The following is a 17,040-nucleotide window of genomic DNA, read 5'->3' as shown; positions in this document are numbered from 1 at the left end:
AAGCAAGTTTAATGCTCGTAAATTACATTTAGTGTTATCGATTAATTGCATGAGCTGATTAGGAGCGTCAGGGACTCTTGAAAAATTTAATAATTTATTAACATGGCAATCGATAACTGCTCGTTTGTTTTCGTATCTATCTTCAAGGGAAGACCATAAAGATTCAAATGTATCTTGGGCTGACTCAAGGCGTTTTGCTTCGCCTTTGAGGCAGCTTTTAAGATAGCACAGTCGTTGTGTGTCGCTCAACTCTTTATTATTTCCAATAATAGAATTAAATTGAATTTTAAAATTTTGAAATTCTTCATATTTTCCGGAAAAGAAAGGTAGGGGTAAATCCGGAATTTTATATATGTTGGTACATAAAGCATTTGATTCCGTTTCATTAGGTTTATTATTATCAATTTTAGAGAGTAAAATATTAATCTTTACCTCTATTTCTTCGATTTCATCTTCTATATCTTGAGCAACATCTAGATTATCTTTCAGATCAATTTCTTCCGGAAGTAGCGTATATCCTTTTATCAGTTCTGATATCGATGCTTGTAGTTCCATTGCTACTTTCAGTTTCTTTTTGAGAATGATGGCAGCGGCGCTTGCATCCTGCTGCGTTGAATGTTCTTCCAAAAATTTTTGGATTTTGTTTATTTTTGTTTTAATTGCCCCACGTTGGCGATTAAGATTTGTTATTGAGTTAATTGTGCTCATATTGAGGCTAGTTCTGCTCCAGGTCGCTAGGACCAAAGATGTCGGAGCTAATAGAGTCAAATGGACTGTAACGTTTGGTAATTTTTTATTGAATGAGAAAAGAACGCTAGAAAGCTACGCTTGGCGCATTACAATCTCGCCAATGAGGGCGTGGACAAATGCATAGTTTTGTAACGCGATCCAAATATTGAATTTATCGGTTATAATTAAAAAACAAATTAAATAGTAATTTTTGCATGAAAACTCCATGCTCTTAATTCCGGGTAAATAATGCTCACATTATAGATGGTCAGTGTGCGGGTGGTTGACCACTTGGATCAATCTGCGTAAGGACCGAGGGTGTGCGGTATGGGTCCTCATTAAACTGTTCTACCGTAAAGTGTTCGACTTCGTATGCAGGTCGTCGGGCTACCGAAACGGGGGTGCCATCCCCTCTGCACAGGATCAAAATTGTGATGGCATGTCTTCGGATCATCCTCAGTGATGTTTCCCAGACCGTCGACAATAGCCCATTGTGCAGCTCTAGTGCGACGTAAATGAACAACAACAACAACACATTATAGATAGTGTCATAGCTGGAGGGGAGGGGGAAGAGGGGCCGTAGGTCCCCAGTTGCAGCTTTAAGGAGAATCTAAATTCATTAAAAATAGTTTAAAGTAAATTCCTGAACAAAATATTTTTCTCCTTTAAATATTACCAGTGTCATTTACTATTTATGAGCCCCACAACTTCTCTGAATTTTCATTACATTTAGCTAAAAATTGAATAGGATACTTGTTACTTATAGGATACTTAGCTACGCCTCTGATTGTAAAACAGAAATTCGCAAAACAAATTTATAGAAATATAAATCGATTCTATATTAATCACTAACGCCAGAGAACTATTACAATTGTTATTTTTTTCCAACCCATTACTTTGAAAAGGAATAAATATGTGTCAAAATATTTAAAATAAGGAAAAATATGTAAAAAGATGAGTACTTAATTCTTTAATAACATATGCTTATAAAATAAGGTTACACATTAACAAAAATTTAAATCAGAGCAGTAGTAATGAAAATGAAAAGGTTGCTTTCAACGAATTTTAAATACGCACCTATCTGAAATAGTCACGACAAGTATGTTTGACGACTCTGATGTAAACAAACAAACCGAAACCAAAATACTTTAAAGCTGCCAACAAAAGTTCTTAATTATGGTATATTGAACTTCTAAAGATGGCGCTAGAGGCAAAAAATATGGATGATGTTTTTGTAGCTAGGAGGCGCTGCAGGCTCTTTACAGTTATACTTCCTGGTTACAGTATCCGGCGTATTTTGAGGCAATTTGGCTCACAACGTGTTCATTGTACTTTGTGACTTTCTTGAGTAGCGTTTTTTGTATGCATAGTATTTGTTACCTGATTTACTTTTTATGTCAATAATGAGTTCTAAGTCTAAAAATCGAAGTAGTTCTTGCTGTGTACCTTAGATTCTAGTTCAAATCCGAAAGAGTCATATATGAACGGAACGTAGGCACCAAAAATTCATCATGGATGGTTGATTAAATGTAAATTATAACAAGCTTCCTAAGGCGAAAGTAATTTAGAAAACTTTCGGTGTATCCAGCGTTTTATGTTATGTTTACGAGGCGATGTGTAAACAGGCTTAATATTCTAGTTTTATTATTGTGTTTTACTTTAAATTTACGAATAATTTTAGCATTCCTAAGAGTTTTCAGTAATTTTTAAATTCTAAAAGGTTGTGCACCTAAAATAAATTTAAGAAAATTAACATCAGAACATAAATAAAGTGTAAGGTTTACCCTGTTTTGAGTGTTATCCCTTATAGGCTATATTAGTGTACATTATCACTGTTTGTTATTTTTTGGACAGCATCATAGAATGCTTGTGGAGTTTTTCAAATCCATTTGTTGTTTGTTTCGTTGAAATTTAAATTGAAAGAACGCTTAAATGTATAATAATGTTGGATGGTTGGTTTGTTTTTTCAAGTTCAGGCTTAAAAATAAATCGAAAGTAGTAACCTGGAACCCTTACGGTAAATTTTAACCCCTAGCACCATTTGTGCTTAGCTATACACAGTCAATTTTGCATATGGATAATTTTCATACATACGGATTAAAAGTCTGATTACACGAAGTAAAATCCATATAGGTATTGCTCCATATAGATAGTTTTATTTCAATATTTTATAACAGTCGTTGAACAGCCGACCCAATTTTAGGGTTTACAATTACCAATGTTCAACTCCGTAGCCTTGTGATTTTGAACCCGATCCAGAAGTCAAGGGAACTCCTGGATAAAGTAGTGGGAGAAATGTGGCTTTGTAGAGGACTTTTCTAAGTAACTAACCCGCATTTGCGTTACATGGAGAGGAAAACCTCGAACACCTTCCATTGTTAGCCTGACGGCAAGGGGACTCAAACCCATGATCCGTCTACAACTGAGGGTATTTACGTCAGCACTATGGTCGGTGCGAGCCAGGTGCAGAATTCAAATCGACCAGCTATCGCTGGGATCGAACCCGGGTCACCTCATTGGGAGAATTATATTTCCCCATTTATTAATGTAAAATATTATTGTTAATACAATAAACTTTAAATCATGTAGCACAATAAACTTTAAATCTTTCCAGCACATCCCGGAGAATTTCTTGGTGTTATTTTGCAGTAATAGGTTAAATTCGAATTAAAATAGTAAAAAAAATGAGTTACCACCAACGTTTATATGATGGAATGAGGGGGCGAATTGTGAGAAGGCTAGAAGAAAGCCAATCTCAGGTCCAGACTTGTGGAGCGTTCTATTTAATGATCAGCGTCGCGTTTAACTTATGGAAACAGTTCCAGGATACCGGCTCTCCCAGAGAAAGCATTATAAAATACGGGTCTATAAGGCCGCGGGTGAGATTTGGTAGTTTAACGTATAAGCTAGGTTTTTCGGTTAATATTTCCGATTTACTTTTAAGCTCAAAGCATAGATTTGATACCATCGTAGTAATTTACAAAAAAATTGTCTACATTTTTCTGAGGGATTATTTTTTATAGACTATTGTTTTCTTGAATTTTTCTATGTTTTGAGTGATATAGAGAGAAAAACAATGTTGCCAAAAACAATGGCTTTAGATTCAAACCGATATAAAATAGCCACATTTGGTGAATTCAAAAGGTGGTACGTCATTCAGTGTATTTAATAATTGTTTCTAATATCCTTATTTCATTTTATGTCTCATGACTTGATTAAATACATAAAACTTGGAAAAGTCATATAAATAGTTATATTAAAAGACATGTAACTTATTCTCTATAAACTTTCCAAAATATTATGCCTGGTCACACTTTGCCTAGCGAGCGCAAGATGAGTGGATGGATTAAAACGGGCTTTGCTAGATTTCTTCCGGTTTTAGGAAATTTGTTATTGTTATACTCGGTTAACCAAGATTTCCCGACTTATTTTCAAAACTAGGCATCCCTGTTTTATTAACCATTTTTCTATGAATTCAGTTCACGATTCAAATTTTAGCTTTTACGAAATACTTACTATATTTTAGAAGTTTAAAAAAAGTTTTTAATATTAAGATAATACTCACTTGGATTACAGTTTCATCTGGACCAAATGCAGCCTCATCATCTGAAAAATAAATGTAGTCTTATACATTGGCGTAAGTAAGAGAGAAGTTCAGGAGGTTTCAAGCACTTCTATTGTAAATGACCATTTTTAATTATAATTAATTTCTCTAACTACTCATTTTTTTAAAAGAAAAAATATTCTTAAACATTTCTCCTGCTTCTTTTAAAATTTTTAAAACCTTTATTGAGCATATAACAATATTTGAAAATGATTTTACCTCATCGATATGAGCCTTTCAATATTTGTTCAAAGAAAGGAAATGAGTCTTTTCCCCTTACTTACCAAACAAAGGATCAATATTCAGGGGTAAGTAAAGTTACTAAGGCATACCTTTCTGTCATTTAAGCAAGGCAAACTAATTTATTTTTACTATTGAAAAATGTTCATTGTTTCAAATTGTCCTGCTTTATCTATGCAGACTATAGGTAATCACTTATAAGGGACAATGTGACACTGCATGTTACAAGACCTATATGTTAAAGGATGTTGAGAAATATTTTTGGCTCTCCTATTGTTTTTAGGGGAGGAGGAGGGAAGATTGAAATAATAGATTTAATCAGTGAATGGAGAGTGCGCCCAGAGAAAGCATAGCTACAAACTTTGACGCATTTTGAGTAAGATTTTATTTTTATATTTAAAATTGAAATAAAATTTATGATTTTTATTTATTTTTTGAATTTATAAATTTATTTTAAAATTATTTTAATCACCACTTCATGTAAACAAATTAATCATATACGTATACAGGGCCCGTGCTGAGGATTTCAAATTATTAGGCAGTAAATTAGTCAAATTCCTTGGCACTGTTGTTAACAATCAAAACATACTTAGAGCAGAAATCGACAACAGAGTCAAAATCGCTAATAAGTGTTTGTTTGGACTGAGGAGACAGGTAAGATCGAACCTTCTCAGCCGAAAAACAAAACTAAACTCTATAAGACACTCACACTTCCTGTACTGCTGTATGGAAGCGAAATTTTGTTCTTAAATTCAGATATACAGCTGCCACTGCAGACTTTCGAAAAAAAGATCCTCAGATCCATCTTTAGCGCGATTAAAAAAAGAGGATGCTGTCGAACCAGATACAATTTAGAGCTCCACCGTCTCTATAAGCAGCCCCAAATTACACAAATAATTTACAGTGATAGACTGAGATGGCTGGGCCATCTATGGAGAAGCCTTGAAAATAGCACCATGAGAATCGTCTCCTTTAGGAACCCCGAGGGGTCGCGTCCCAGAGGTAGATCCCCTTTCAGATGCCTGCAAGGACATGAACCTGAAAACCTCAAATATTTGAAATTGGAAGGGAGTTGCCATGGATAGTAGGCACTGGCGTTTGTCAGCTGTTGAGGCAGCCAAAGCCTGCAAGGGGCAGTTGCACTGATAAAGAGGAAGAAGAAGAAATTAGCCAAATATCAAAAGTATTCCCCAATTTTCGAAAATTTTCGCCAAATGCAAATTCTAGCAATTTTTTATGAAAATTTTTTAATTCCTAGAAATTTTTTTTACTATTGTTTGTTTCAGGCTTATATTATTTGGACCCAATTCTCATTGGTTATGCAGAGAATATACCGAAAATTTCTGAAAGCGAATAAAAAATATGGATTTGTTAAGAAAAATTCATTTTGACGTAACTTTGAGAATCGAGTTAAATATATTTTTTCTTTCCAGTGGAAAAAATCCTTCGCCAATGTTTTCGCCAAAGCACAATTTTACGATTAGCTAATTAACTATTTAACGATTAACAAATTAACGATTTTTTTCGCATTTGGTGAGGTGGTGAATGCTTATCACGGGCGCTGTATATATAAACGCATGATTACCATATTATGGTGTCTTACACAGTCGGAATCAAATGATAAACACAAATACATTCTTTTCTTTCCCCCACCTCATCGAAATACCACAAGTTAAGGACACAAGTTAACACAGTGCAAGTTAAAGATGAATGGGAAAAGGCCTCAAACGGCTTCAGGTGCCCATATATTTCATACAGTTCAGTTTTGCTAAAATTACGGTGTGTAGTTAAGCTCACACAAAATACAAAGCATACAATTTTCCTTTTCCTGTACCACTGAGAAAACTTTCTTCTGAAGTTGGTAGGTATAGGAATGGTTGTAGTTTATAGGAATTATGGTGTAAAAAGGGGGTGACTTTCAAACTGAAACCATTTCTTTTTCTCGGCATTTTGTCATAAAACTTTTCCCAGATGATGGTCTCGGATTTTGCTCATATTTTCTAGTTTTCTTCAGAATCTCCATTACATTATTGAGGTATATTTTTATTTAAATTCTGTAAAATATTTCCTGTTTTACACATAATTATTATTTTCATAAGTTATTTAAAGTAGTTTTCTTTTTTTTTTTAAATATTTATTCAATTTTTATTAATTCCTTTATTACTTTGAATAGCGGCATTTAAAGTTATGAAACATATTTATACACAAAAGTGAAAAATATTTATTTACAAAAAAAGAAAAGAAAAAAAATGAAGCCGATTTTTTTATCGGAATCAAAAACACTCTCAAAGAATTTCACTCATGTGGAGGTAAATATATATTTAAGTCAATTAAATATGTAAATGTTAAAAAAAGTTATAAATGTTGAGATAAAAGAAACAAATTTGTTTCATTTCTGATAATGATTAATAGGTAAATAAAAAAATTAATCAACCAATCTGCAGAACGGCAATTGAGAATCTACCCTGATTCATATTGCTTTAATATTAAAAATATAAAATTAAAATAGTTAATATTTGTTTAAAAAATCAAAATAAAGCTCTTTTAAATAAATTATTTTAGAACCAGTATTATCTTCATTGAAACTGGCTTGTTTTTATACCTCTCACAGTTAAAGTTTTAAGTGGCTATAACTACTAACAAAATTAAAAAGCCTTTTTTAGTTAAAGTTTTCATTAAAAATGTTGTAAGCTATTTGACTACTGTTGAATTCGCATTCATACTTAGTTCATGAATGAAGAGTTCATTAATATAAATAATTCATCTAGCATAGAGATTGTCTTAGATCAGGGGATTAAGCTTTAATTAAAACAATTCGAAATAAAAACATTAATGACGGGGAAAATACATATTGATTTTGATATTTTGCACGTCAAAGAGCTTCCAACTTTGGCAGCTTGCAAAACTATTGTAACCATTTAAATTTTTGAACACAAATAATGCTAACATTTTATTTTTGAATAAAGTTAATTCCTTTTCGTCATCTACAAGAGGCTTGACATCAAGTGCCTAATCTCACAAGGGGAACAAAAACCCGATTTTTCGCGTCTGATTCTTCTAGCCTTCTTTCAGGCAAGTGTTGTTTAGTGGACACAATGGACAACTAGTCGAATGTTAATTTTGTGGCGCAGTTAAGTTGAATGTTAACCGATCTTAAAGCCAAAATCATGATGAGTCCTCATAAAGTTATAATTTTTTTTGTCTGAATATAAATAAAAACCGGTTCTGAAGCGCGAAGAGGTATTTCCTTTCTCAAACATTTACAAAATAGAGCTTGTTGCGTAATAAAACAGTTTAAACCTATTCTCTTGCTTCGGAGAACCTCTTTATGAGGGATACATAAGCATTCAAACGTAAACAAGTTTAAAGGCTCCAGTCTGTTCACGTTGTGTATTCCGAGTCAGGCTTGTGATGATTTGCTTTTTGCTTCATGTGGATATTTTTCGATTATCCTTACAAGGTTTGAAACTTCAGGAATGGTGTAAGAGACCATTCTCATTGTCTGCAATTTCTGCGCATGAGAAGAAACTCGCATTCGAATGAGAACTGGATTGGTGGAAAATATTCTTCAACGGAAAAACTCGCCAATCAGGTTCTCATTCGCAAGAGAAAAAATTCGCATCCAGTGTGACTGATCCTTCAATTCGACAAGCTCTTTTTTTAGCTTTTTGATGTCAGAAAACTGCTTTCTAGCATTGTTCTCAATCTTCGAGTAAATTTGGTGTTTCGGACTATCATAAAAGTACTAAAATAAAGCACGAAATATTTTTGCTCTTACCTGCACAGACAGGACAGCACTTTCCTAGTGGAATAAACTTTTGAGTTCGACATTCTAAATCAGGACATTCTTCTGTATCACATACAGTATTTCCTAAATAACATCTACAAGACGTGCAAGCATCTGGTTTCCATTCTTCTTGATCAGCATATCTTACACCGTCAAATAAACAAGTTGTTGCATCATCTGTAATAATCAAAATAGTTTTAATACAGAAAAAGTGATGATTTTAATTATGAATACATTACATCAAAGAGCAAAAAACAAAATATAAAAAATCATATTTAAGTGGTTATTCCGTTCTAACCCACTTGTGCATAACGCTCTTTTAACCCACTGACAGTTCTGCACGTAAAAAGTCGCATTTTAACCTGCAGTCTTCTCTGCATAGCAAAACCGGTTTTTCCATGTTAATAGATAGTTGAATAGTGTATAGGGGAGAAACATTCTCCAAAATTTACCCATTTGCTTAACCGCCAGTGGGTTAAAAAGACGGTTAATTGTTCCAAAAAAGAAAAAAAGTGGTTGCACAAGTTTTTAATAATAGGGATATAGTTTGATGAAATAACATAATTCTGTATAGCGTAATATTTGAAGCTTATACTTGAATCAGAAGTTGAAAAACTTTTTTTTTAATAAAGAGATAGAAACAAATAGAAATGTTCTCTTGGTATAAACTAATACGTACTTCCACTTTTTCGCGTAGGCGTTTTTCATATATAGACCACGTCTTATGGCAAAGCATTAATGCAGGGTTCATACGCACCAAGGAAAAATTAATAAGTGGTATCAATTTTGTAATTCATAAGCTGAATATTTCTTATTATTAGTTTTCTCTATTAGGTTAAAATTTCATATTCGCCATCTTCTGATCGATACATATATTTACTTGAAGAAAATAAATGTTTAGCTGTTAGACAATGTATCAATCGAATTACGTCTAATAGATTGGTTTTCTTTATCCCTTATACTATCTGCCTAGAAATAATCAAAACTTTACTTACCAGTTAGGCATCTGATATTGTATGCACTTAACTTAGTCTGATATTCTTTCAAAAAGAGAACAAAAACACTCACCTTGGAGCATGATACCATTGAATCACATGTACTGACAACTGATTTTTTTTTCTGTTCAAAATTAGACCTAATGGATTGGAGAATTTCATGTCTCGCTTGTTAATTCATGTCGCAGTTAAGAACGAGACGCCATTAGACGAAAAATTTGACTTTTATTGTAAATTTCATTGCAGTTTTTGCATCATTAATTACACCTAAAAAATTTTTGTTTTTTCTTATTAAAAAAGGTTAAATAATCAAACGTGATCAGTTTTTTGCCTGGTAAATAACAGTCAACCTAACTATGACATTTACATAAGTAAAAGACAAGTGTCTCAAAACTTTTTCTTCCTATTAGAGATTCTAGTGCAGGGGTGGGCAAACTTTTTTAGTCGAGGGCAAAAGATCGAGAAAAAAAAGTTTGGAGGGCCAGATAAAAATTGCTAAAATAAATAAAATAAAAAAAACGATATACAAGTTTTAATTTAAATATTCAATGAGATGAATGAAATTGTGACTTCATTTTTAAAAGTTCCTTACATTGAGGTTCCAAGTGAGATGTACTTATTTTAAGGAACGAGACTGAATGTTTAGTTATTAGTCTACTTCTGAAATGATTTTTTCTAAGGTTCATCATTGCAAACACTTGTTCACATGTATAAGATGAAGCATATATGGTGCTGATTTTCTGGGCATGATTCATTAAATTTGGGAAAATAGCTTTTGGTAATGATTTATAAAACTCAAACTTTGGCATACTTAGAAACAACTGCTTCAGATGGTGCCAATCTACGGCTATTCTATAAAGAACTTCTTCTTTCAACATTTTACCAAGTGAAGCTGTCTGTGTTAGCTATTTCCATCAATTTATGTTTTGTAGGACAAAAATAGCGAAATTAAAAATGTCATCAGTAATTTTGTTAGAAAAAAAAGAATGAAAATAGCTTTAAACAAAGTAGACAAGAAAATGGATGTATATTGTTTATATTCTCCTCGAATTAGAAAGTTCAAATTCTGTCCACGGGCCGGACAAAACTTTCCGGCGGGCCACTGTTGGCCCGCGGGCCGTAGTTTGCCCATCCCTGTTCTAGTGGATACTTTATTCTAATGGATTTAGTTTTATGACCGAAATGCAAAGAAATGCACTGTAAAATATTTGAAAATATATTAAAAGTGCCAAAAATTTAAAAGTATTATTTTTAAGCATTAATTAAAAATAATTAAAAAATTTTAATCAAGTAAAATTTATTAAAATTTTTTTAAAATTATTTTATTGCAATTAGGCACTATTATAATTATTATTTAATTACTATTTACTATTATTTGATTTGTTGTTATTTTAGTTATTTATATTATATTTAATTTTTATCAAAATACTTCGCCTCATTATTATCAAATTATTTCATCCCATTAATCTGCATATTTCTAAGTAAAAATCACATTTTGAGCGGTTATTTAAAATTTATATCTCAACAGAAATCAATATCAAAATAATAATTAAATTCAGTGTTATTTAAACCATTATGGCATGCAAAAAAGAACCTTCATTTTACGAGGATGGGATGAAGGTCGTGGTGGGATTGATATCATGCAGATGTGGTTTTCGTCAACAATAAAAAAGAGAAGCTGTTTTTTTAAAGAACGAAAGAGTCAAGATAAGAATTAGATGAAAGGGATAAATATCTTGGAGTTAGCTTTTTTACTTTGTTTAAAATTTTTTCTGGCTTTTTTTCCTTAAGAATATTTTAATTTAGCTTAAGTTTTTGTTTAAAAAATAAAAAATTAGTTTATTAGTTAGAAAATTTATTTGATTTCCTCTAAGTGAAGATGAAAGCTCTACTCTTATTTACAGTTTAAACGCAGTTAAAAATAGAGAATTTTAATCGTACAGTTACTTTACAAGGAAATAATTTCACAAAATTATATTCCTATTAGCTAGTTATATTCTTATTAGCTTCTAGTTACATTCTTACATAGTTCTAGTTATATTACATAGTTCTAGTTATATTAGTTATATTCTTATTATTGGATTATATTCTTTTCGATTTGTAAAATTTTAAAAATAAGTTCAAATTGGGTAATCCCAAAAAAATTACAGGTTGTCCAAAAAACATGTGTAGAAGTGACAGAGCTGTTAGTGATTTGCATTTGGTCATCAAAATTTTTTATCTAGTTATATTCCTCTAATATGTTAAAAATAAGTGTTTAAATCCCCTTTAAAATTACAAGTTATTCAAGAAACTTATCGAGAAAAGTTGTGTTTTGAATTTTTCCAAAAAAAAAAAGGGAGAAAAAACCTGCATGGAGGAATTAAAAAAATAGGATGCAAAATTATTCCAATTTACAAAAATTTTACCTTAAATTACTAGTGCATAAACAAGCGTTTTTCTTATTGGCAAAAAGGATTTATACTATATGATAAAATAAAAAGTGGAATGATTTAGATTCGTATTTAGTTGAATGAAACGAGGCGATTCTTTCTCCACTAGATGAAATTTATAGTACCTGTTTAGGCTTTTCTTTTATCCAAATTTCATGCGTCTTTCTAAATCTTTAGACTATCACCAGCAAATAAAGCAATATTTTAAATCATGTTTAAATATTTTATATGATTTAGACAAAATACTTTAACAAGATAATGACACACATTTTCTTATTAAAATATTTAATAATCAAATTTAAATTTCGTTCAAAATGATCGTTTGGCAAAACAGTACATTTTACCAAAGAATATTACTGTTATTGTCCGACAATCGTAGAAGTCGCTGGTTTCTATAATTTTAGGTACCATGGGGTGTGAAAAATGTATTTAAAAAAGTTTTAAGATACTTAAAAAAGTTTAAAGAGACAAGAGTGGAATGTGACTTAAATACAAAATTTAGAATATCAGAAAGTCGGACATTGCTCAAAAGTGTAGGTGGATATCATAGTTTATCTACTATTTTATCGAATATTGTTGTTATAATCTAGCAGTCACGTAGAAGCTACGGGAGTCGATAATTGTAGGTACTGTGCGGTAAGAACTTGCTTGAAAAAGTTTAACTATATGCTCTTAAAAAGGTTTAAAGAGACAAGAGTGATGAGATGTGACTTAAATACGAAGTTTAAAATACGTAAAAGCTTGACATTTTTCATAAATCTTGGTGGATTCTATAGTTTACATTCATTAAAATATTATTGTTAATAAACAAACTTTTGGATTATGTAATTTCTGAATTTAATTTATAAAATGCAGTATTTGTGTTATAGCAAATTTGAGAGTTTATTTGAACTTAGGGGGATGTGTTGGTGCCCCGACTAGAAAACATTCATATTTCGCATTTATGGACATTATTCATTGTTTGTAGATTCAATCATGAATTTTAAAGTTCTCATGAAGGGTCATGAAGGGCAACATTTGACTTATTTGTATTATTTTTTCATGAAGGGCAACATTTGACTTATTGCAAATTCGAGTTATAAACTTTTCTCTTTATGGTATATAGCTGTCAATTATAGTAAACAACGATAAACAACGATCATTTCGATTACCTTCATAGACGCAATTATTATTATTCATAGATAAAAAAGCATAATAAAAGATTCATCTTCGTTTAATTTATAGATTGAGTTATCATACCTTGCAACTACTGCGAAATTTCCATGATTTCAAAAAATATTTTTACTTAGTACTTGCAAAAGTCATTTATAAATATTTAAATAACAAATTAGAATTTAGCCACTTTCACCAATCATCCTTTTAAAAAGATTGTCTTTCTCAAAAAAGAATTGGCTCAAATTGCTGTTTTTTTTAAAAGAAAGAATGAGTGGTATTACCTAGAGAGCCTAGAGTAAAAGAGAGTGGACAAGGGAGAAACGATTCCTGATTGGTGGACAGAAAAACTTTACCGCCGGAGGCGAGAGTGGAAAATTCGCCATTGGAATTACATGGAGTGAAAATTATCTGACTCAAAAAAATTATGTTCTGTATTAATAAATGCATGTAATAAGTTCATTACTTACTTTTTTTCAATAAGAAACTTCACAGTTACAGTAAATGTTAAAATTATGGCTGAAAATTTGGATAGTTGTTAGTTATTAGAATTTATTCTTATTATCACTTACTTGCGTGCATATAAAGTTATGTTTATCTCATTGTAAAGAGAACAAGGTGATGAAATAACTAATGGTTAGATAAGAATAAATGTATTTACTTTTAATGCACATAATTTCTATCTAAATTACTTATAAATTTTAAGATTTGAGCATCTTTTTATCAAAACTTCAGAAGTGCAGAGTTTGGCGATATTACTTTGACATGTTGGCGCGTTACAATGTTACAATGCGCGTTACAAAGTAGCATTTGTTTACTTTTCGTTACCAACTGTATAAAATGCTAGTTTGTTTTAAATTTCAACTAATTATGGAAATTTTTGTTTACAATTTGTTGAAATAAACAATACCTTTTCAGGTGAATATGCGATAATTTTTTCCTGAAAAAGTAATAAATAATAATAAATTATATAATTTGTATTATTAATTATTATTTCTGAAATAAATGGCATAATCAATATTAATTTTTATATTTTATTTAAGGCATTTATTAAAAGCTGAAGTCTTTTCATTAGTCTTTTTTTTTTCATTGACGTTAATTTTTTAACAATTTCAGATGCTAGACAATGTTTCTTGAAAAATCTGTAATATCATGTGCTTTCCAATCTTAAAGTTTATATTATTGATACTTTAGTATATACTCTTAGAATAACAGAACCTTCAGAATAACACCAAATGAGCGAGTGGCGCCAATTTCGGTGTATCATCTGGCAACCCCCTTGGACAAAAATCTGACGGCAGCGCATGCGCTCTTGGATATTGTCATCACTCTTTTCAATACAGGCACTCTAGTATTACCAAGTACAAAAAAAGAAAAGAAAAAAAAAATGGATCACCCTGAATAACTTTTGATCTAATGATCGAACTTTCACGTTCTCAATCTTAATGTTTCAAGGGGGTGATCTCAAATATGCTAATTGTTTAGTGCTAACTATTAAATAAGTAACGAAATCGGGCACAAAAACGTACTTTCTCTGAATACACATATATTTTTTCTTGCATATTCGGATTTTTAATCTTCAAATTGTAGGGGGTTAGCCTTAATCTGGGAAATATGGTCCCCATAGTTTGATCAGGAGAGTGATCCAAAGTTTGGACCCTTTAATATTAATTTCACTTTTTGCAAATTTCGTCATACTTCGAGAACTTTTTAAGCGAGTTGAGAAATTTTTGGATACAATTATAACATTCGCTTGTTCAAAGATAATTCTATACAAAAAATAAATTTTAATAAATATGCATTATTTTTTATTATTTTTTTTAAAATAATAATCGAAAAAAATTTGGAATTGTAAGGTACACAATTTTTACATCATTTTAAAGTATGTAATTTTACTGGAAAAAATACAAAATTTGATCGAAATCATTTGAATAGTTCCGGAGAAATCAAATTTTAAAATTACGCCTTTTTTAAAATTCGATTTCTCAGGAACTATTCGACCGATTTTGCTCAAATTTTGTGTTTTGTCACGTAAAATTACATACTTTAAAATGATATAAAAATTGTATATTTTACAATTCAAAATTCTTTCGACGGTTATTATATGAAATAATAAAAAATAATAAATATTTATTAAAATTTATTTTTATTTAGGGTGATTCGGTTTTTTTTTCACTAACTACAAGTGTTCCCTTGTAAGGATTTATTTAGAAGAAATTGATAGTTCTAACAACCACAATATTCTGTCTACCTTAATATTGCTTTAGTATTTAAATTTATTCGTTTAATTTAAATTTATTCGTTTATTGCATTCTACCATACGATGCTCTCTTAAAGCTGAAATTACAGATAATAGAAAGAAATATCAGCTTAGTATAAACAAATATGTATTACCACATTTTTGTAATCGAGTATCTTTTATGTAGAATATTACTTGTTACTGAGTATTAATAGGTTAACCAGTTTCCGCTAATGTTGTGTTTGCACAATAGTAAGTAGTGATTACCTGATTAAAACCTTCAATCGGTTCAATAATATATAAATTGGAAATAACAGTCAACATGCTTATGCGCTACACTATGTCCACATTCACGTCGGGCAAGTCTGGAAAACGAGCGTCTGTTTTTGAGCGCTTGAAACATGTCGACTGTTATTTCCTATTTATATATTTTTTATGCGAATGAAGTTTTTAAGGTTATGCCGCTTAGTTTCTTGGGATTATTTAATATGTAGTAAGTAGTAATGCAGAAAGTATTTTTGCTTTGAAAAAAAATTTTAGGAATTAGAGTTTATGTTAAGAAGATAATTTCTAAGTAGACTACCGATTTAGTCTTAAGAAATATTGCAAGTGCTTAAGTTCCGATGAAAATATAACTATTATTATTTTTATCGGTTTATTATAAATATATTTTGATCCACACAAATGCCTTTATTCATCGGAATTTTCTTAAAAAATGAACTACTTGATTCATCAGTATTTACCGTTTTAAAAAAAGTAAAAAACTGAGTACAAAGATTTTGGTCGTTTATGGGTAAAAATAATTTTGTCTTTCACAATTTATTAATAGTCTAAACAGATGTATAAAATGTCAGATTGGCACATGATCCCGTTGTTAAGTATTGGCAAAAGTTCTGTAAAATTTCTAATTAATTTAAAACTTTCCTCATTTGTTCACTACCTCTAAAAATTTTTTTTTTACAAAAACCTCAATTTTTAAACGGTAAATATTATGAATATTTACAAATAAAGTTTTGAGCGTTATAAATTTAATTTTTGTACTCACCGATATCATCTATTTCATCGTAATATTGTGCATTGTTTCCAATAATCAGAATAGTCCATAAAACACATAGCAAAAAAGTTTGTTCTTTAATTGCACCCATTTAAATGATAATAAAGGGCTTATCCAAATCAAGATAAACCCATGAAAGTCAACAATGTGATCTTTGCATGCTTTTTGGATGGTTTATCTTAGTACTGCAGAAGAGCGTGTGTTTAAAAGAGAGTTTACGAACGCGTTGGGGAAAAGGGTGCACCCACGCAATGTGTCTTCTTTTGAAATTTGATGCGTCCAATGCTTGGTGAGGGAGGTCATTTGATGTTGTGAAGGATGATTTCTGTCGTCCGTCAGCATCTTCCAGTTTCTTTCTTTTTTACCCCTTCACCCTCTTTACACTCACAACTACTTCAAGATGTCTAACCCACCAATAGTGTACTATAGGGCATTGTCCTGTCCAATGGGAACACTATGTTCTCATGCATCCATTTTGCTTTTGTATGGTAATAAAAATGAATAATTAATTTATAAATTATTAAAATATTTAATTTCTTAAAATCGAAATAAATAGAATTTTTTAAAATTATTTTCGTTACCTTATACTTGTGTTGCAAAAAACCAACACTTTATTATAAATGATGCAGAATTTTGGGTAATATTGGAAATTGTAAATGATGCGGAAAACACTTTATTATAAATGATGCGGAAAAGTATGTACCTTTTTGGGAAAAGACCCACAATTTTGGGTAATATTGGAAATTTTGGAGAATACAAAACCAACCTGTTTACTACGTGACTTGAGAGATTAAAAATTTGAAAGACA

General features: G+C 30.9%; 1 protein-coding gene across 2 annotated transcripts in view; it reads right to left on the bottom strand.

Moving 5' to 3' along the window:
* LOC107455416 (uncharacterized) overlaps positions 1 to 16,579 on the bottom strand; it is a 76,009-nt gene extending 59,430 nt beyond the window's left edge. Inside the window, exons 1-3 of one of the 2 annotated variants that reach the window (XM_043042178.3) lie at positions 16,224 to 16,579; positions 8,352 to 8,537; positions 4,295 to 4,335 (exon numbers count right to left, since the gene is read on the bottom strand). In XM_043042178.3, the coding sequence (XP_042898112.2) occupies positions 4,295 to 4,335; positions 8,352 to 8,537; positions 16,224 to 16,323 (327 nt within the window). In that variant the 5' untranslated portion in view covers positions 16,324 to 16,579. Of the gene's footprint in view, positions 1 to 1,806; positions 1,887 to 4,294; positions 4,336 to 8,351; positions 8,538 to 16,223 lie in introns of those variants that run through there. The other variant, XM_071187992.2, reaches the window with a different exon arrangement.
* Between the last annotated feature and the right edge of the window lie 461 nt (positions 16,580 to 17,040).

This window comes from Parasteatoda tepidariorum, chromosome 12 (assembly GCF_982258835.1).
Source record: "Parasteatoda tepidariorum strain Cologne lab strain chromosome 12, Ptep-v5.0, whole genome shotgun sequence".
In the NCBI taxonomy this organism is placed as follows: Eukaryota; Metazoa; Arthropoda; class Arachnida; order Araneae; family Theridiidae; genus Parasteatoda; species Parasteatoda tepidariorum.
Note: the sequence above shows the minus strand (reverse complement) of the source record. Positions and strands in the feature narration are given on the sequence as shown.